We start from the raw sequence: 22,034 nt of genomic DNA, 5'->3' as shown, positions 1-22,034 counted from the left end.
GGAGTTCTCTCATTCGGTGCTGCAGGGTCATCCGCACTCTCCCGCCCGTTTGGGAGCTTTGGTATAATCCCCATGGTCCTTACGGAGTCCCAGCATCCACTAGGACGTCAGAGAAAATAAGATTTTACTTACCGATAAATCTATTTCTCGTAGTCCGTAGTGGATGCTGGGCGCCCATCCCAAGTGCGGATTGTCTGCAATACTTGTACATAGTTATTGTTACAAAAATCGGGTTATTCTTGTTGTGAGCCGTCTTTTCAGAGGCTCCTTCGTTGTTATCATACTGTTAACTGGGTTCAGATCACAGGTTGTACGGTGTGATTGGTGTGGCTGGTATGAGTCTTACCCGGGATTCAATATCCTTCCTTATTATGCACGCTCGTCCGGGCACAGTATCCTAACTGAGGCTTGGAGGAGGGTCATAGGGGGAGGAGCCAGTGCACACCACCTGATCCTAAAGCTTTTATTATTGTGCCCTGTCTCCTGCGGAGCCGCTATATCCCCATGGTCCTTACGGAGTCCCAGCATCCACTACGGACTACGAGAAATAGATTTATCGGTAAGTAAAATCTTATTTTTTTGTGATAAATAAAAGATCCATGATTTGCTGATGACCTTTACCATAATATTTTTCTCACTTTTGTTGCTTTATAGCACATATTAGTGAATTGTTAGTGGCAATTGTCAAAGAACTCGAGTTTTACAGCATTTCTATCTATTATTGTTTTTATTCCGTGGGAGAAAATGGTTTATAGTGGACGTAGCCAGGTAGAATCAGAATACTTATATTAGGAATACAGAGGATATGCTCTGAGTATTTACGCAGGTGAGGCCCAGCAGAGCTAAATGAAGAGGAGGAAGACAGGCGTGAAAGAGATAAACTGTATCAACACATTATTTTTGTCACTCTCCACTATGGACCAGGAATGTTGTATACTAGCCACCATAGTGAAAGTTATTATCTTCGGCTAGTTGCTGTCAGAGGTTGGCAAAGAGAAGGATATGCTTTTACAGCTGTTTATATAGGTAGTCACACAGCTCCTGTCCTCCTGACCCCTAAAGAACATCATGGGTCGGTCGGACTCTTAGCATGGACGCAAATGGCGAGTTTCTGCATACAGCGCACATACAGATGTGAATTGACGCATCTTTGTGTATGTCCATCCTGTTCTTAGTCAGAGGGATCTTGGCTGGATCTGTCTTTCTGTGAAATTGGACGTTTTTTGGGAAGTCTATTTTTTGTTTTGTAAATTAAATTCATATCCTTGTTTATTTAGGAAGAAAAAAGATTGAGAACTTCGTACATCAATGCAGAAGAGAATGAAAGAGAGACGTTCTTCAGCTTCTCCGCCTCTGTGAGGGAGAGCCACGAGAAGGAGAGAACCAGAGCAGAGCGGACTAAGAACTGGTCAGTCATTGGGTCTGTTCTGGGTGCAGTTATCGGGGTCATGGGGTCAACCTATATTAATCGCGTCAGGCTGCAAGAATTAAAGGTCCTGCTTCTGGAAGCGCAGAAAGGACCAATCAGCTTACAGGAAGCCATCCACGAACATGCGTCTGTACACCAATCCCAGCAAAAGGATCTTGGTGACCTCATTGTATCATTAAGAAATGTGGTACCAGGTACAGTGCCGTCATCCCAAGTGTCTCCCAAAGGTGGCTCTGAGTCTCCAGGAAAAGCCGTCGCTTCAGACGATCGGGTGTTTACGGTAATTAAGGAGCATATGGCTTACACCAAGGAAACCGGGAAGAACTTGGAAGGCTTACAGCAGAAATATGGAGACCTGGAAAAGAGTATCGGCAAAATAGCAACAGATGTTCAGAATGTGAAGTCTAAACTGTCCTCGCCGCCCACAGCCAGAGTCGCCCCCGTGTCTGTGCCTGGGGACAGCGGGCAGGAAGGTCCGCTGCAGAATGTTATACTTGTATTGTCAGAAGCCGAGCAAAGGCTGGGGACTCAAATTAATAGAAATTCCATTTACAGCACTGCATTGACATGTATGGTGTTCACATTAACAATTCCTATATTGTACGTTTTACTGAAGGGAAACTAGACATTACCTAACACAAATAATAAAATGTCCTTGACCGATGCCTTTGCGGAATGTTCATGGAAATGTGTTCTTTCTGATTCCAATTATTTCTAGATTAATCACTATAAGAAAAAGCGTGGTAATTCCAATTTTTACTTCAGTTTGTCTCTTCATGCTGCTATTAATTATTTATGGTTCTGCATAGTGTCGTGTAGCTACCATGACAACCACAGTCATATGACACGTGATTTGGTGAGCAGAGGGGCTTTGGACCGCCCATCTGAGCTCTTACTGCTCTTTACATTTTAAGATTCCATCCCCCGCCTTCACATGAAATACTGAGAACCATCAGACGTTTGTGTCCGAGTCTGGCAGCCGCAGTGGAAACCCCTCTTGAGGTTTTGAAAAGGACTTAATGATTTGCAGGAGGAGAGCTAAGAAAGTAGATTATCGGATGCTATTTAAAGAAAAATAAAAACGTCTCCCACAATTCTTATTGTTTACCAATTTTATCCAGAAACCGCCCCTGTAGTGATTTTTTTTTTTTTTCAATTTGCAGAAAACATTGTAGTGTCAGATGCTTTTATCCCATGTAGAGGTATATAACTGTATTTTTGTATTTTGATGTCCTTTTTAGTTTTTATTATTCTCATTTTGAAAACGATCTCCATGACAAGTACTGTATCACAAACTCCTGACCGACCACAGTTACTGCAGAACCTGCGTGTCTGCGAACTTACAGTATATGTTTCCTAGTATTATTTAATGTCTGTATTGAATTTTGAGCACTTTAAAATGTTACCAATTACAAAAAATGATGAGAATTAAAGTGGACCCATCATCAGGAAGCCTCTTCCCTCTGATCAAAGCATTACACAGGTTCAGTATGATTCGCCGGCTGTCAGTATCCTGACAGCGGCATCCCGCACGCCAGAGTGCTGGCAGCAGGGCGAGCGCAAATATTCTCCTTGCGGGCTCTGTGGCTCACTGCGCTCACCAGTGTCTATTCCCACTCTATGGGTGTTGTGGACACCCACGAGTGGGAATAGTCCCGTTTCGCCGGGATTTTGACTGGTGGCATCGATATCCTGACCACCAGTATCCCGACAGCTAGCAAATTAAACGCATCTTCAGTACACATCTAGGCCATGCTGCACTTACCATATAAGCTTAGCAGCACAGATTTGGTTGTCATGTCATGTGACAGCTGTATCTTTGACGGTCGGGATAACTCCTTTTCCTATGTGCAAGACTGAAGGATGTCTGGGTATGAAAATAAGCCCCAGGAAACACTTTTACAAAGAGCAAGAAGTCAAAATGTCATCCACTGTCTCAGCCATTGCTGATTGGTAGCGGTCAGGATGATGTATCAAAATGGCCGATCTTGTGTTGAGTTTGAGAATGGAAATGGTTTGCTCGTGTTGGGGCAGATGTACTAAGCCATGGAGAGAGATACCAACCAATCAGCTCCTGTGATTTTATAAACATAGCCTGTAACATGGGCGTTAGTAGCTGGTACTCTCTTATCTCTCTTCAAGGCTTAGTACATCTGCGCCATTGTCGTCTGGCGTCTTTTATAGTTAACACTAGGCATCAAACATCAGGAAATGTTAATTGTGCCAGCTACAGCATCTGTTGCTGAAAGCTTATTTTGCTTTGCTTATTTTAGGCATCTTGGGAAGTACAATGGTCGGTCTCTGGTATATGGCTGTCTCTAATAAATGGAGCATATCTGACAGCCAGGTACACTAGGACAGTACAGTCTGGCCTGTCTCACCACATTCAGTATCAGACAAATACTGTATTATGGCTGGTTATGCACCTATGGCTTGTACTGATAGGAGGCGTACACTTTGTGGGCTGTACGAAGTAAAAGGGGTCTAACCTGCCTCAGTGATGCCAATGACTGCTAGTGCACTGAGGTTGTGTTCTTGTAATTGAAGAGGCGGATTGGTTAAGGTGAAGATGTAACAATGTAAAATAATAGTTTTGTCATTGGATAAAGGGGTTATGGCCTAGGGGTCATAATAACAAAGGGCTTGATTCAATTCAGCGCGGATTGACTAGCACCGGTAATTAGCTCCCAGTGCTATTCATTTCAGAGCGCTGTCATGTCGGAGAAGGCCGGTTCTCGCGGACTAAACAGGGTGTTTTGCCGCAAAAACCGTCATTCTCCATCTAAAGTGTCTCCACCGCACTAAGGGGGTCATTCCGAGTTGATCGCTCGCTACTTTTAGCAGCCGTGCAAACGCATAGTCGCCGCCCACGGGGAAGTGTATTTTCGCTTTGCAAGGGTGCAAACGACTTTGCATCCGAGCGCAGCAAAAACATTTTGTGCAGTTTCTGAGTAGCTCTGGACTTACTCAGCCCTTGCGATCACTTCAGTCTTTTTGGTGCCGGAATTGACGTCAGACACCCGCCCTGCAAACGCCTGGACACGCCTGCGTTTCTCCAAACACTCCCAGAAAACGGTCAGTTGACACCCATGCACGCCCTCTTTCTGTCAGTCACCGTGCATTTGGCTGTGCGAATGGAATATTTGCTAAATCCATCGCCCAGCATCCATCCTCTTTGTACCCATACGACGCGCCTGCGCATTGTGGTGCATACGCATGCGCCGTTTTGCCATTTTTTACCTGATCGCTGCGCTGCGAAAATTGTCAGCGAGCGATCAACTCGTAATGACCCCCTAAGGGCAGAAATCAGCATTGCAACAGCACTTTTGTTGGATTTCCGCCTCCCACTCCCGGAGGAGTGCAAGAAGAAATCCTCTTGTCGGGTGTCACAGCACGCTGAATTGAATAGCACCTGGAGCTAATTCCCAGCGCTATTCAATCTGCACTTAATTGAATCGAGCTTAATGTTATTTTAGATGTTGGTAGTCTATTTACTGATATATTTTGTGGATAAAAGTGTTATGTCCAATTTAAGAAGTTCTAATAATTTATCTGTAAATATCTTGGTTTCTTCTAAACGTAACATAACACCTTCATCCATTTCCCTCTTCAATTATTGGTTCAGTCTACAAAATATCTGCTTCCTGTGCTCAATGGTCTGTTCCCGCAGATTTTGGATATAATCCCCAATGCAAAAAATATATAAAGTGCATATAGTGAAGTCCAGTTAAGAAAACATTTATTACAATACAATATTCACAAATTCTCTAAAAAAATTCTCTAGAAAAGCACCCAATCTAAGTAGCATTTTAGTCCGAGGGGCCCTACCACCGGCCAAATCTTTACCCACCATTAAATCAAAGGGTTTTTTTCGGTGTGGTATGTGTATGGGATGCCGCACCATCAAAGGTGACGGTAACAGCAAAACTGTTGACTTAATAATCAATGAAAGAAAGATTTCCATCAAAGAGTTTGTCACTTGCAATACGAAAAGCGTAGTGTATGCTGTAGAATGCACATGTGGCCTTTTTTATATTGGAAGGACCTCAAGACCCCTAAAAGTGCGTATCAGTGAACACTTAAGAAACATAAAGAATGGGCTAACAACACATGCCCTATCTGAGCATTTTCGCCTTATGCACAATAAATGCCCATCTGCCATCAGGAGGTTTGTAGGGATACAGTGGGTAAAGGGGCACTGGAGACAGAGAGATCTCCCCGCACAATTGGCAAAGGCGGAGATGAAACAGATTTTTGAGTGCAACACTTTGAAACCAGGGGGGCTTAACCTCGACTTTGAGGTGAAGTGGTTTTTGTAAATTCAGGCTAAGTCACTTTTTCTGTGTTATAAATGCACTGCACTTTATTGTCCTAAATGCACTTTACTTTGCTCTGTGAATACTGGATGCGATAAATTTGCATGTACACAGCGCACTTTAACATATTGATAACCCCCTTTTTTTGTTTATCTTATATATTTTCCTGGACTTATTGGCCCAGAGGGCTGCACCAAAAGATATCTATGGACTCAATCTACAAAAATAGCCATGTTGTATACATTCGTTGCCAGAGCAACGATCCGCCGGAAGTGAAGGCGTGCAGGAAGATGTGCGGGACCCGTGATATATTTAGTATGGACGTTACAGATATAGAATAGAAGACGGAAGTGACGGCGGGACGCCTAATGGCTCATGGGACTTGTAGTTTCTTCTATGTATAGGAGCCCTCGGCGTCTGCCGCACTTCCGAGAATGACGAAGGATTCACCAGCGGAAATGACGTCGCGGCCAGCGGAGGACGCTGGGAAACGTAGTCACAAAGCCGATCAGAAACACCTGAGTTTGCCGCACTACGATTGGCTAGTTCACATTTAAAAAAAGGAACAGGGGACCAAGAATGTACTGGATGCCCTGACAAAGACCCGATGCAAAGGGTCGAAACGCGTTGGCTATATCCACTCCAGGACCACAGGGAGAACATTGACGCGATACCAGACGAGAGGGGGAGAAGGCGCTGCGGTTGCCACGGGACATCTTTACCCAAACGCTCATGAAAACCTTTCTCTGGTAATTACTTTGATTGGACTCCCTGTCTGGACAGATGCTTTTTGTGACCACACATTATCCATTGTATATATCCACCCATTGGCTGGATTTCTCATTGGGGACGGATATGTGATCATTACCACTTGCTGCTATTTTATTCAAGATGTTGTCATTTTTTAGAGAATTTGTGAATATTGTATTGTAATAAATGTTTTCTTAACTGGACTTCACTATATGCACTTTATATATTTTTTGCATTGGGGATTATATCCAAAATCTGCGGGAACAGACCATTGAGCACAGGAAGCTTACTATCCCAAGAAGTTCCCTCTGTGATGCGCCTGGTTGCACGTACTGGTACCTTTTTCTTTCTGCACTGATCCTATTTTATAGGGTGGAGGTTTTTAGGAAGTTACCTCAGAGTCACCATTGTACGCAATCTAGCTGCTTTATTAGTGCGCACCTGTTGGAAAATCTATACTTCTGTTTTGTACAAAATATCTGCATCCACTGCGTGATTTAAGCATCAGCCCAGTTTTCTAAATTCTGTCTACTTACTTTGTGATTGCTGCAGCAATACGTACTATTGACTGGCAAACCAGAGCTATGCTTTGCAGCTGCAGTTTCCTCAGTGTTATCAATGTGAAGATGGATTACATACAGAATAATTGACATTCATATTAAAATCTCATGCAGCTTCAGCAAGCGCCTGAATTATACTGAGGTTTGCCAGATATCCAATAAATAAAGATTATTCTTCAGTCCAATGACAAAAAAAAATAAGAAAATAGCACTTTTGCCTTCTTTTCCAGCAGTCATCACTTCTTTATATATATATATATATATATAAACTGGATTTACCATTATATATAACTTTCATTAATGCAATAATGTTTTTTATTAAATTTTTTAGTTTAAAATTGCACAATAGGGGGTCATTTCAACCCAATCGCTTGCTGCAGTTTGTCGCAGCGATTGGGTCGGAACTGCGCCGTCGCATGGCAGCTTTTGTTACCTAGCGATCGCCTCTGAGACAGAGGCGGACGCTGGGCGGGAGGGGGCTGAACGGCGGCATTAAGCCGCCGTTTAGGGGGAGCGGTCCGGCCAACGCAGGTGTGGCCGGACCGTTGGGGGGGGGTGGCGCGGCGGCTGCGTGACGTGTCACGCAGCCGCTGCGGCCAGCGGGAGCGACGAGCAACTCCCGGTCAGCCGCAGGAGCTGCGCTGACCGGGAGTTACTCCTCAAATACAAAGGCATCGCCGCTGTGCGGGGCGGCTGGCACTGACATGCGGGGCGGACTAGCCCTGTGCTGGGCGTCCCCCCGCATGTCTGAGTTAACGATCGTAGCTGTGCTAAACTTAGCACAGCTACGATCAACTCGGAATGACCCCCAATGTGCCGAAATGTGCTGTAATTCACAGCAATCAGCCTTGTGTTAATCTGGGTACACACTGTACGTTGTGTGAGCCAGCCGACGCTGTAATGTGATGTCACCATACTTCATACGCATCATACATCCTGCATTATCCAGATTACAACAGCATGATTCGTCGTTACAGCATGCATGTAACTGCATGGCGCCGTTCATTGCATCGTCCCATCCAATGTGCAGCGCGCCAGATAGGAAGAGGAACGACCGCCGTGCATGCACAATCGGGAGTACGCACTATGATGCGTGTAATAAATAGCTACGAACCACGTCAGAACGATACATTGTTTGATATATTTTATAATGTGCACCTAGCTTTAGAGTTTACTTTTGAAGGGTCAGGGCACCTATTGTATTCATTTTTTATAAACTCATTGCGCACAGACGAGATGAGTTATGCAGGGTTACCGTGGCAACTTGTAGCTAGTGACAGCGTGAAAAGAGTAACGTCAGCACAAAGCTGCCGACTGTTGTAATGTCCAGGTTTAGGCACGGTTGTTGGGGATAGAGACTGGACCAATGTGAGCATACAAACGATAACAGCAGCACAAAGTAGATATGTCAGGCTGGGATTCAGCCCCCCCAGTAAGTACCGTAACCCTCACCTGTCCCCTACCCTAACCCTCCCTTGTGGGTGCCTAACCCTCCCTTCCCCGCTGCGTAAACCTAACCATCCCCGCCTGGTGCCTAATTCTAACCTCCCATTCTATGTGCCTTACCGCTCCCCCCCCCTCCCCCCAAGTACCTAACCATAACCTTCCTGTCCCTGCACCCTAACCCCCCCCCCCCCCTTTTAATGCCTAAAACTAACCCCACCACCACCAGTATTTCGACTGCCGGGATCCCATCCGGCATTATATTAACTACCTCCCGTGAGGTTGGTGTTTGTGTTGTAACAAACCTGTACAGGGAACACCTGCTAGACAAATCACAGCTACAGTCTGATTGCATTATCATGTATCATATTTGTAGATGTTACACAGTGTCATCCATTAATGCTACACCAACAATAGGCCTTAGCTGGAACAAATGCAAGACGCAGCCTTTCCTGTGCTTTCTCATATTTCCATAGTTGCTCCCCCAGATGGACAAGCTGGTAAAGCCTTTTAGCTTGTAATAGAAATCCACCTTTCCTTGTTGAATTAACTTCATTGCTTTTGTGCTGAAGACTTCTGGAAGTGTTTCCAAGTTCCAGGAGTTGTCTAGGAGATGAAGAGGACTTGGGCCAATCCGGTCATGTAGCCTGTTGGCTCAGGCTCTTGGGCTCAAACGTCATGATTTCCATGTGACTTAAACCTGTGTAAACATGAAAGAAAAATGTGACTCTCCAATCCCCTCATAGATCCGCCCACAGTCATCAGATTAGACCCGGCCGCACTTCTCAAAATAAATAGAAAGCTAAATATTTTGTGTCTGGCACAAATGTTAATTTTTAAAATGTATTTATTTTGCTTTATAGGCTGCGGCCTCTGGTAACTTAATTATGTTGCTTTAAACATGTTTTTATTTCTTAAAATAAAAATGCAGAACTTGTGCTGGGAAAGATGTTCCGTAAATGTAGTTGTAGAATAACTATCCGACATTTGGGAGTAGGTATCTAACCTTTGATGTGATCTGTTCTGCCACATCATTGACTTGCAACTGAAATTCATGCTATTTATGTTGTATATTAAGTTATTTATATAGCGCACACATATTATGCAGCGCTTTACGGAAAATACGAGGTGTGGCTATTAAATAACGAGATGCTATAATTTACATTTAATTATAATAAGTACATTTTAACTCTGTTCCCCTTCTATGTACTGCATCACCACACTGTTGCATTCTTATTTTCCATTGGTCAATGCCGCGCTGTAGCTCATTAACTGTCAGCTATCTCAGCAGCTCCGTCATTTTCGTCTTTACATCAGTAACTGATGCAATATCGGTTCCCTTGAGTACAGATTTGACTTTCGGGAAAAGAAAGAAGTCACACGGTGCTAGGTCTGGTGAGTATGGAGGGTTCTAGCACTGCAATCTGTTGCTCGGCCAAAACTGCTTCACAGAGAGAGCTGTGTGGGCTGATGCTTTGTCTTGGTGGAGGATGAAACCATTTTTTCCACAACTCTGGCCTCTTTCTTATGATTCTTTCCCGCAAAGTTTCTAGAACAGTTTTGTAGTCGTGTTGACTTACTGTTGCGCCATCTGGTACCCAGTCTGCCAAAGTAACACCCTTGTTATCAAAGAAAATAGTTAACATGAATTTTGAAGTTGGATTTGCTGTCACGAGCTATCATTTTTGGTGATGATGGTGTTTTCCAGTGCATGGACTGGCATTTTATCTCAGGATTGTACAGTACCAGAAGATCCATGTTTCATCAGCGGTAATAGCTTTATCTAGAAAATGTGAATCCGCTTGAATTTGTTCCAAAATGTCTGTACAAAATTGCTTTCGATCTTCGTTCTGCTCTGCAGTGAGAAGCCTTGGATCCATCTTACGGGGGATATGATAGAAACTTTCAAATATATCAAGGGTTTTAACAAAGTCCGGGAGGGAAACATTCTTCACATGAAGACAAGCAATAGGACACGAGGACATACACTGAGACAGGAGGGGGGGAGGTTCAGGGGAAATTTGAGGAAAAATTACTTCACAGAAAGGGTAGTGGACAAGTGGAATAGCCTCCCATCAGAGGTGGTAGAGGCTAAGACAGTAGAGCAATTTTAACATGCATGGGATAGACATAAGGATATCCTTACAAATAAATAAGGATCAAATAAGGTTGGAGGTTAAAATAAGAATTTACTTACCGATAATTCTATTTCTCATAGTCCGTAGTGGATGCTGGGGACTCCGAAAGGACCATGGGGAATAGCGGCTCCGCAGGAGACTGGGCACAAAGTAAAAGCTTTAGGACTAGCTGGTGTGCACTGGCTCCTCCCCCTATGACCCTCCTCCAAGCCTCAGGATACTATGCCCGGACGAGCGTACACAATAAGGAAGGATTTTGAATCCCGGGTAAGACTCATACCAGCCACACCAATCACACCGTACAACTTGTGATCTGAACCCAGTTAACAGCATGATAACAGAAGGAGCCTCTGAAAAGATGGCTCACAACAACAATAACCCGATTTTTGTAACAATAACTTAGTACAAGTAATGCAGACAATCCGCACTTGGGATGGGCGCCCAGCATCCACTACGGACTATGAGAAATAGAATTATCGGTAAGTAAATTCTTATTTTCTCTAACGTCCTAGTGGATGCTGGGGACTCCGAAAGGACCATGGGGATTATACCAAAGCTCCCAAACGGGCGGGAGAGTGCGGATGACTCTGCAGCACCGAATGAGAGAACTCCAGGTCCTCCTCAGCCAGGGTATCAAATTTGTAGAATTTAGCAAACGTGTTTGCCCTGACCAAGTAGCTGCTCGGCAAAGTTGTAAAGCCGAGACCCCTCGGGCAGCCGCCCAAGATGAGCCCACTTTCCGTGTGGAATGGGCTTTTACAGATTTTGGCTGTGGCAGGCCTGCCACAGAATGTGCAAGCTGAATTGTACTACAAATCCAACGAGCAATCGTCTGCTTAGAAGCAGGAGCACCCAGCTTGTTGGGTGCATACAGGATAAACAGCGAGTCAGATTTTCTGACTCCAGCCGTCCTGGAAATATATATTTTCAGGGCCCTGACTACGTCCAGCAACTTGGAATCCTCCAAGTCCCTAGTAGCCGCAGGCACCACAATAGGTTGGTTTAAGTGAAATGCTGAAACCACCTTAGGGAGAAATTGAGGACGAGTCCTCAATTCTGCCCTGTCCGTATGAAAAATTAGGTAAGGGCTTTTATAGGATAAAGCCGCCAATTCTGATACACGCCTGGCTGAAGCCAGGGCTAACAGCATTACCACTTTCCATGTGAGATATTTCAAGTCCACAGTGGTGAGTGGTTCAAACCAATGTGATTTTAGGAATCCCAACACTACATTGAGATCCCAAGGTGCCACTGGAGGCACAAAAGGAGGCTGTATATGCAGTACTCCCTTGACAAACGTCTGAACTTCAGGAACAGAAGCTAGTTCTTTTTGGAAGAATATCGACAGGGCCGAAATTTGAACCTTAATGGACCCTAATTTGAGGCCCATAGACAGTCCTGTTTGCAGGAAATGCAGGAATCGACCCAGTTGAAATTCCTCCGTAGGGGCCTTCCTGGCCTCGCACCACGCAACATATTTACGCCAAATACGGTGATAATGTTGTACGGTTACATCCTTCCTGGCTTTGATCAGGGTAGGGATGACTTCATCCGGAATGCCTTTTTCCTTCAGGATCCGGCGTTCAACCGCCATGCCGTCAAACGCAGCCGCGGTAAGTCTTGGAACAGACATGGTCCCTGCTGGAGCAGGTCCTGTCTTAGAGGTAGAGGCCACGGGTCTTCCGTGAGCATCTCTTGAATTTCCGGGTACCAAGTCCTTCTTGGCCAATCCGGAGCCACGAGTATAGTCTTTACTCCTCTCCTTCTTATGATTCTCAGTACTTTTGGTATGAGAGGAAGAGGAGGGAACACATACACTGACCGGTACACCCACGGTGTTACCAGAGCGTCCACAGCTATTGCCTGAGGGTCCCTTGACCTGGAGCAATATCTGTCCAGTTTTTTGTTGAGGCGAGACGCCATCATGTCCACCTTTGGTTTTTCCCAACGGTTTACAATCATGTGGAAGACTTCTGGGTGAAGTCCCCACTCCCCCGGGTGAAGATCGTGTCTGCTGAGGAAGTCTGCTTCCCAGTTGTCCACTCCCGGAATGAACACTGCTGACAGTGCTATCACATGATTTTCCGCCCAGCGAAGAATCCTTGCCACTTCCGTCATTGCCCTCCTGCTTCTTGTGCCGCCCTGTCTGTTTACGTGGGCGACTGCCGTGATGTTGTCCGACTGGATCAATACAGGCTGACCCTGAAGCAGAGGCCTTGCCTGACTTAGGGCATTGTAAATGGCCCTTAGTTCCAGGATATTTATGTGAAGTGACGTTTCCATGCTTGACCACAAGCCCTGGAAATTTTTTCCCTGTGTGACTGCTCCCCAGCCTCTCAGGCTGGCATCCGTGGTCACCAGGACCCAATCCTGAATGCCGAATCTGCGGCCCTCTAGGAGATGAGCACTCTGTAACCACCACAGGAGAGACACCCTTGTCCTTGGAGACAGGGTTATCCGCTGATGCATTTGAAGATGCGATCCGGACCATTTGTCTAGCAGATCCAACTGAAAAGTTCTTGCGTGGAATCTGCCGAATGGAATCGCTTCGTAAGAAGCCACCATCTTTCCCAGGACCCTTGTGCACTGATGCACTGACACCTGGCCTGGTCTTAGGAGTTTCCTGACTAGGTCGGATAACTCCCTGGCTTTCTCTTCCGGGAGAAACACCTTTTTCTGTACTGTGTCCAGAATCATCCCTAGGAACAGCAGACGTGTCGTCGGAATCAGCTGCGATTTTGGAATATTTAGAATCCATCCGTGCTGTCGTAGTACTATTTGAGATAGTGCTACTCCGACCTCTAACTGTTCTCTGGACCGTGCCCTTATCAGGAGATCGTCCAAGTAAGGGATAATTAAGACGCCTTTTCTTCGAAGAAGAATCATCATTTCGGCCATTACCTTGGTAAAGACCAGGGGTGCCGTGGACAATCCAAACGGCAGCGTCTGAAACTGATAGTGACAGTTCTGTACCACAAACCTGAGGTACCCTTGGTGAGAAGGGCAAATTGGGACATGGAGGTAAGCATCCTTGATGTCCAGAGACACCATGTAGTCCCCTTCTTCCAGGTTCGCTATCACTGCTCTGAGTGACTCCATCTTGAACTTGAACCTTTTTATGTAAGTGTTCAAGGCTTTCAGATTTAAAATGGGTCTCACCGAGCCGTCCGGCTTCGGTACCACAAACAGCGTGGAGTAATACCCCTTTCCTTGTTGTAGGAGGGGTACCTTGATTATCACTTGCTGGGAATACAGCTTGTGAATGGCTTCCAATACCGCCTCCCTGTCGGGGGTAGACGTTGGTAAAGCAGACTTCAGGAACCGGCGAGGGGGAGACGTCTCGAATTCCAATTTGTACCCCTGAGATACTACCTGCAGGATCCAGGGGTCCACTTGCGAGTGAGCCCACTGCGCGCTGAAATTCTTGAGACGGGCCCCCACCGTGCCTGAGTCCGCTTGTAAGGCCCCAGCGTCATGCTGAGGACTTGGCAGAAGCGGGGGAAGGCTTCTGTTCGTGGGAAGAAGCTGTCTGTTGCAGTCTTTTTCCCCTTCCTCTGCCCCGGGGCAGATATGAGTGGCCTTTTGCCCGCTTGCCCTTATGGGGACGAAAGGACTGAGCCTGAAAAGACGGTATCTTTTTCTGCTGCGAGGTGACTTGGGGTAAAAAAGGTGGATTTCCCAGCCGTTGCCGTGGCCACCAGGTCCGATAGACCTCCCCCAAATAACTCCTCCCCTTTATACGGCAATACTTCCATATGCCGTTTGGAATCCGCATCCCCTGACCACTGTCGCGTCCATAATCCTCTTCTGGCAGAAATGGACATCGCACTTACTCTTGATGCCAGAGTGCAAATGTCTCTCTGTGCATCTCGCATATATAGGAATGCATCCTTTAAATGCTCTATAGTCAATAATATATTGTCCCTGTCCAGGGTATCAATATTTTCAGTCAGGGAATCCGACCAAGCCACCCCAGCACTGCACATCCAGGCTGAGGCGATTGCTGGTCGCAGTATAACACCAGTATGTGTGTATATACTTTTTAAGGATATTTTCCAGCCTCCTATCTGCTGGCTCCTTAAGGGCGGCCGTTTCTGGAGACGGTAACGCCACTTGTTTTGATAAGCGTGTGAGCGCCTTATCCACCCTAGGGGGTGTTTCCCAACGAGCCCTAACCTCTGGTGGGAAGGGATATAGTGCCAATAATTTTTTAGAAATTAGCAGTTTTTTGTCGGGGGTAACCCACGCTTCATCACACACTTCATTCAATTCATCTGATTCAGGAAAAACTACGGGTAGTTTTTTCATACCCCACATAATACCCCTTTTTGTGGTACTTGCAGTATCAGAGATGTGCAAAACCTCCTTCATTGCCGTGATCATGTAACGTGTGGCCCTACTGGAAAATACGTTTGTTTCTTCACCGTCGACACTGGAGTCAGTGTCTGTGTCTGGGTCCGTGTCGACCCACTGAGGTAACGGGCGTTTAATAGCCCCTGACGGTGTTTGAGACGCCTGGACAGGCACTAACTGAGCTGCCGGCTGTCTCATGTCGTCAACAGTTTTCTGTAACGTGCCGACACTGTCACGTAATTCCTTAATTACGGCCATCCATTCAGGTGTCGACTCCCTAGGGGGTGACATCACCATTATAGGCAATTGCTCCGCCTCCACATCATTTTCCTCCTCATACATGTCGACACACACGTACCGACACCCAGCACACACACAGGGAATGCTCTGATAGAGGACAGGACCCACTTAGCCCCTTGGGGAGACAGAGGGAGAGTTTGCCAGCACACACCAGAGCGCTATATATGTATAGGGACAACCTTACAATAAGTGTCTATCCCTTATAGCTGCTTATATCTGTTATTTTGCCAAATAAGTGCCCCCCTCTCTTTTTTACCCTGTTTCGGTAGTTGCAGGATGCAGGGGAGATTCTGGGAGCCTTCCTACCAGCGGAGCTGTGTGGGAAAAATGGCGCTGTGTGCTGAGGAGATAGGCCCCGCCCCCTTCACGGCGGGCTCTTCTCCCGCTTTTTTCTGGAAAACTGGCAGGGGTTAAATACATCCATATAGCCCAGGAGCTATATGTGATGTATTTTTTGCCAAATAAGGTAAATTCATTGCTTCCCAGGGCGCCCCCCCCCCAGCGCCCTGCACCCTCAGTGACCGCAGTGTGAAGTGTGCTGAGAGCAATGGCGCACAGCTGCAGTGCTGTGCGCTACCTTATGAAGACAGGAAAGTCTTCTGCCGCCGATTTATGGACCTCTTCTTGCTTCAGCATCTGTAAGGGGGCCGGCGGCGCGGCTCCGGGACCCATCCATGGCTGGGCCTGTGATCGTCCCTCTGGAGCTAATGTCCAGTAGCCTAAGAAGCCCAATCCACTCTGCACGCAGGTGAGTTCGCTTCTTCTCCCCTTAGTCCCTCGATGCAGTGAGCCTGTTGCCAGCAGGTCTCACTGAAAATAAAAAACCTATTTAAACTTTTACTCTAAGCAGCTCAGGAGAGCCACCTAGATTGCACCCTTCTCGTTCGGGCACAAAATCTTAACTGAGGCTTGGAGGAGGGTCATAGGGGGAGGAGCCAGTGCACACCAGCTAGTCCTAAAGCTTTTACTTTGTGCCCAGTCTCCTGCGGTACCGCTATTCCCCATGGTCCTTTCGGAGTCCCCAGCATCCACTAGGACGTTAGAGAAAATATGGTATTAAAAGGGGCAGACTAGATGGGCCAAGTGATTCTTATCTGCTGTCAAATTCTATGTTTCTATATAATACCCCTTTCACATCGCACAAATAACCCGGTATCGACACGGCATATTGCCGTGTCGAAACGGGTCAGTGTGCGATGTGAAAGCACCTTTGCCGAATTAGCGGGTCGCCTGACCCGGTAATTCAACCCGGTTAAAAAGAAGGGTTATTACCGGGTTGAATACCGGGTGTCAGGTGCAGTGTGAATGGGAGCCGTTTCGATGCGACACGGCTCCCATTCACAGCATAGGGAGAGGCGGCGCAGGAGATGAGCTCATCTCCCAGCGCCGCCTCCACCCCTGCCCCTGCTGCGCTCCCTGCTGCTATGGCAACCGACCCGGTATATTGCCGGGTCGGAAAGCCAGCAGAGGAGAGCAAATGCCGGATCCCACCCGGTAAGGACACGTTTCTCTTACCGGGTAGGATCCGGCATTTGCGTTCTGAAAGCAGCATAAGTAACTTAATAAATTATATGTAGGACCGTATACATTCCAAGATGTCTGCCTTTGCGATGACAGCATGTATGTGCGTTGACATTAAGTCACTATTATCATTGGCATGTTTGCTTTGACAGCCCCAGACTTGGAGACCTGGCTGGTTGCTGGGAGACTGCTTAAGCCAAACGCCTCCATCTGTCCGTTCTATTCCCTAATGCAGATATAGTAAAATCACCGCAGATCGATTTTACAAAGGAAACATTAAGTGTATCAGAAAACGTTAAAAACTTGTCTGTTTTGAAAGAAAAAATAAGTCTATGAGGATTTGTTCCTGAGTCATTTGTATTGCTTCTTTCTGTGACCCATTGGGGCTGATACTGAGACGCAGTTCTGTATACCGGCCGCAAATGGATCTCTGCGACTGCGCCACCCCCAGCCCTCCTTCCGCTAGAGCAGCCAGTATTGTCAGTACTTACACCTACCCTTCACTAGGTGTCACGACTGATACAGGCGTCCCGTTGGCGTACACACAACTCCAAATATGGTGACCTCTGGTTTAAAGCGCACAAGTGCTACAGGCGTATGTCCACATTGGCAATTTGGCGTAATCCAGTAATGGCCAGTTGACGAATGGAGAGAAATGGCCGAGATGTGTCAAACTCATAATCGTCCGGAGATTCCCAAAGATGTGTGCAGCAGGTTTACAGGGGGACATGCAGTTTGCAAAAAGCACTAGATGCGGCTGCATTGGGTCTTGCATACGGCTAAGTAATAATGGGCCTAACTCCGAGTTGATCGCAGCAGCAGATTTGTTAGCAGTTGGGCTAAACCATGTGCACTGCAGGGGAGGCAGATGTAACATGTGCAGAGAGTTAGATTTGGTGGGGTTTGTTCAAACTGAAATCTAAATTGCAGTGTAAAAATAAAGCAGCCAGTATTTACCCTGCACAGAAACAAAATAACCCACCTAAATCTAACTCTCTCTGCACATGTTATATCTGCCACACCTGCAATGCACATGGTTTTGCCCAGCTGCTAACAAATTTGCTGCTGCGATCAACTCTGAATTACTCCTAATGCCCATTACTTACACCGACCTTACAGCCAGTGTGTGTGTTTGACACAGGGCCGGATCTAGGGAGGGAGGGGGGGGGGGGGGCGAAGGGGGCGACCGCCCCCCCTAACACAGTCATAGCCACGCCCACTTTTGAGCAGAAGAGATCTCTCCGGGGAGAGCATGAGGCAGAACGATGTGCTGCAGCTTATACCACAGCAGCACAGAGGAGCCAGGAGAGCAAGGGTTACAGAGCATTTGCCCCTCACTTGCTGGTGTGTGGGTACTAGGGCTAATAAATACAATTACCCCATAGGACAGTCACATGTACATAGAACAATCACAAAGCTCTATCTCAGTCTCACTCAAAAAGTTCAGTCAGAATTGAGAGAGGAGGAGTTAGGACTGCAGATGGGAGGAGTTGGGACTGTAGAGGGAGGAGTCAAGATTAAACAGCAAACCGCCCCCCCTAAAGAAAAGTCTAGATCCGTCCCTGGTTTGACATTACAAATTACAGCATAAAGTGCTAACACGTTACTTTTCCATTCTGAGATCGGAAGATCCAAACTTTCAAACGAGTCGTCATATTTCTCGGCAGGTGGGTCAGGCTCGGAGTCGTGGTATTCCTCTAGGTAAGGGTGTGCCAGACATTCTGTGGCAGATAACCTCTGTTCAGGGTCTAAATCCAACATTTTCTCCAGGAGATCAATCTCTGGTGAGACAGGAAGAATTGAAAGTCATAACCTGCCTCCTCCTGTCTGCACACAGCAAGCGCCAGCCTTATAAACACATCCTCCCGTATTTGCTTGTAAAGCCTTCTCCCAGTGCGTCTCCGTGTCCTTACAGTAATGTAGCACAGAGTGATTTAGCTTTATTGGTTTGCTTTATTTAGGATGCTCTGAAGAAGAGTGTTACCTCAAACCTGATTTATGAGTTTTAATTCTAAACAATATGCCATGCAGTTGGGCAGTGTCTGGATGCTAAGAATTAAACGAAACAAGATAATTAGCAAAATTGCAATATATGACGATGTGCCGGGGATTTAAAGCTCTGTAAGAGCCCGAGTCTGAGTCTAATGTAAAGCAGCTGCAAGTGCGTAGTCTGTGGCAGCCAGACTTACTACCGTATGCCAATGCAAGTAACTGTCTGACATTGCTAGCATCCGTGCAGCTTCATGCGCATGCATCTCTCCGGCCACTGATTTCCCGGACACACCTCTACTCTCCGTGTCCTCAGTAGTTTTGGTGCTTGCATCCACCGCATGCTGGGTGCAAAACATCTATAACAACCGTACCATGGCCCTCATTCCGAGTTGTTCGCTCGGTAATTTTCTTCGCATCGCAGCGATTTTCCGCTAACTGCGCATGCGCAATGTTCGCACTGCGACTGCGCCAAGTAAATTTGCTATGAAGATTGGTATTTTACTCATGGCATTACAAGGTTTTGTCTTCGTTCTGGTGATCATAATGTGATTGACAGGAAGTGGGTGTTTCTGGGCGGAAACTGGCCGTTTTATGGGAGTGTGTAAAAAAACGCTACCGTTTCTGGGAAAAACGCGGGAGTGGCTGGAGAAACGGAGGAGTGTCTGGGCGAACGCTGGGTGTGTTTGTGACGTCAAACCAGGAACGACAAGCACTGAACTGATCGCACTGGAAGAGTAAGTCTCGAGCTGCTCAGAGAAGTCTTTTCGCAATATTGCGAATCTTTCGTTCGCAATTTTGATAAGCTAAGATTCACTCCCAGTAGGCGGCAGCTTAGCGTGTGCTATGCTGCTAAAAGCAGCTTGCGAGCGAACAACTCGGAATGAGGGCCCATGTCTGCCTGCTTGCCTCAAATAAGCTCGGAAGCCAGGCTACACGCCCCCATGACACCCCCATGTCACTCCCATGTTCTGTGCGTCCACATGGTAACCACCCAGAATTGCCCATTTCTGTAGAAGGCTACATCCCCTTGAGATCTATCTCGTACAGAACTCTTAGCCACTGTCTAGGCTTTGTTACAATGCATGGGGGTAATTCAGATCTGATCGCAGAAGTGCTAAATTAAGATCAGCTTCTCAGACATGCGGGGGGACGCCCAGCACAGGGCTAATCCGCCCCGCATGTCCCCCCCCCCCCGGATGCAAAAGCATTGCACGGCAGCGACGCTTTTGCACTCGGCGAGTAGCTCCCAGCCTGTGCAGGCGGCTACCCATCGTGTCCCGGGTCACATGCCTGCTTTGTCCGGACTGTGCCCCGCCAATGGCGTTCTAACGCCATTGGCATGCCCCCTCCCGCCTCTGCTTGTCAATCAGGCAGAGGCGATCGCAGCCCAGAGATTTTGTTAGCATCTCACTGGGCTCCTGGGGTGCGCAAGCGCTTGCCACAAAGGGCTTCAGACTGCGATCGCTGCCGCTGCAGTAATCCAGTCTGAATTAACCCCCCCCCCATGTGCAGAGTGCAGACCCTGAATGCTGTTTTCAACATATGTCCAGTCTGCAGATCATTGCGTGTTGCTTCTGCTTCTGCACTAAATTCAGGCCCTACATGCGCTTTTTTTTTATTCATCTTGTATGCCCCAAAGAGCCCCCACTGTAAAATCGTGCTTACAGGAATAGTAGAGCTGGGATGCGGTCAGGTCCCGGCGTTCGGAATACAGACACTGGAATCCCGACACTGATGGGAATACCGACACCGGGATCCCGACAAGGATCACAATGCCGGCGCAGGTATCCTGACAGCCGGGATCCTGTACGAGAATCTGCTGCCACCCAGGATAGGAGCGAGGGGTGGTGGAGGGTTAGGGTTAGGCTGCGGGGAGGGAGGGTTAGGCTGCGGGGAGGGTTAGGGTTAGGCTGCGGGGAGGGTTAGGGTTAGGCTGCGGGGTGGGGGAGGGTTAGGCTGCGGTGTGGGAGAGGGTTAGGCTGCGGGGAGGGGGAGGGTTAGGCTGCGGTGAGGAGGAGGGTTAGGTTCAAGCTGCGGGGAGGGAGGGTTGGGGGGGGGGGGGGTTAGGGATTAGGCTTAGCCACAGTTCCAGCCAGGTGTTGGATTTCCCAGCGTCAGGATGCCACAGTCGGTATTTCAACTGCCGGCATCCCGAACGCCGGTATATCGTATACAACCCCTACGTACACTTTACATTTTTTTAGTTTATCAAAAAATGCTCCTCAGTTTAACCATATTTATGTCGCGATCCATGTCTCCCAACAGTACCTGTATTGGCAGGACCCCGTATCCTACTTTTCTCATACGTCCTAGAGGATGCTGGGGACACCAAAAGAACCATGGGTTATAGACAGGATCCGCAGGAGACATGGGCACTTTAAGACTTTCAAAAGGGGTGTGCACTGGCTCCTTCCTCTATGCCCCTCCTCCAGACTCCAGTTTTAGAATTGTGCCCAGTGAGACTGGACGCACTACAGGGGAGCTCTACTGAGTTTCTCTGAAAATACTTTTTGTTAGGTTTTTTTATGTTCAGGGAGGCTGCTGGCAACAACCTCCCTGCTTCGTGGGACTGAGGGGAGAGAAGTATGACCCACTTCTAGTGAGTTTAATGGCTCTGCTTCTGGCTACGGGACGCCATTAGCTCCTGAGGGTTTGATCGCTGGGTACGCTCAGATGCTAGCTACCACAGCCGGCCGTCACTCCCCTTACAGAGCCAGAATTCAGAAGACAGGCGAGTAGAAGAAGAAAGAATACTTCAGTGACAGCATTTCCCTGAGGTACCGCGCAGCGAGCGGACGCTGCGCGCCAAGCTCCCGCTCACACACCCAGCACTACTGGGTGCAGGGCGCGGGGTCCCCTGGGCAGCTTAAAATCCTCAGCATAAACTGGCAAGAGAGGACATTAGCGCACAGCGGTCCTAACCCCCGCCAGTATAATCAGTATTACAAAGAGCGGGACGGAAGTGCGCCATTAAGGGGGCGGAGCTTTATCACCACAGCTCACTCAGCGCCATTTTAGCTACGCTGGCTGAAGAGAAGCTGGTACTTCCTCACACTGCTGAACAAGTATCAGGGTGCAAAACGGGGGGGGGGGGGGCAGGTTGTTTGGTGCAATAATATAATATTAAAAGCACTACAGGTCTGGGGCATTTTAGTAATCGCTTCAGACCCATTGATTTGGCGCTGGGGTGTGAGCTGGCAAATTCCCTCTGTGTCTCTCTGACAGGCTTTTC

The 22,034-nt window shown here is 47.4% G+C and overlaps 2 protein-coding genes across 4 annotated transcripts in view; one reads left to right on the top strand and one right to left on the bottom strand.

Annotated features, from left to right (window-relative positions):
• Positions 1-2,092, top strand: part of CCDC51 (coiled-coil domain containing 51) — a 34,211-nt gene extending 32,119 nt beyond the window's left edge. For all 3 annotated transcript variants that reach the window (XM_063941024.1, XM_063941022.1, XM_063941023.1), the window contains one exon: positions 1,278-2,092. In XM_063941024.1, the coding sequence (XP_063797094.1) occupies positions 1,278-2,054 (777 nt within the window). In that variant the 3' untranslated portion in view covers positions 2,055-2,092. The remainder of the gene's footprint in view (positions 1-1,277) is intronic.
• Positions 2,093-8,830: 6,738 nt separating this feature from the next.
• Positions 8,831-22,034, bottom strand: part of LOC134958425 (mitogen-activated protein kinase 12-like) — an 87,079-nt gene continuing 73,875 nt past the window's right edge. Inside the window, exons 11-12 of the mRNA XM_063941021.1 lie at positions 18,418-18,591; positions 8,831-9,198 (exon numbers count right to left, since the gene is read on the bottom strand). Of these exons, the coding sequence (XP_063797091.1) occupies positions 9,137-9,198; positions 18,418-18,591 (236 nt within the window). The 3' untranslated portion in view covers positions 8,831-9,136. The remainder of the gene's footprint in view (positions 9,199-18,417; positions 18,592-22,034) is intronic.

This window comes from Pseudophryne corroboree, chromosome 9 (assembly GCF_028390025.1).
Source record: "Pseudophryne corroboree isolate aPseCor3 chromosome 9, aPseCor3.hap2, whole genome shotgun sequence".
In the NCBI taxonomy this organism is placed as follows: domain Eukaryota; kingdom Metazoa; phylum Chordata; class Amphibia; order Anura; family Myobatrachidae; genus Pseudophryne; species Pseudophryne corroboree.
Note: the sequence above shows the minus strand (reverse complement) of the source record. Positions and strands in the feature narration are given on the sequence as shown.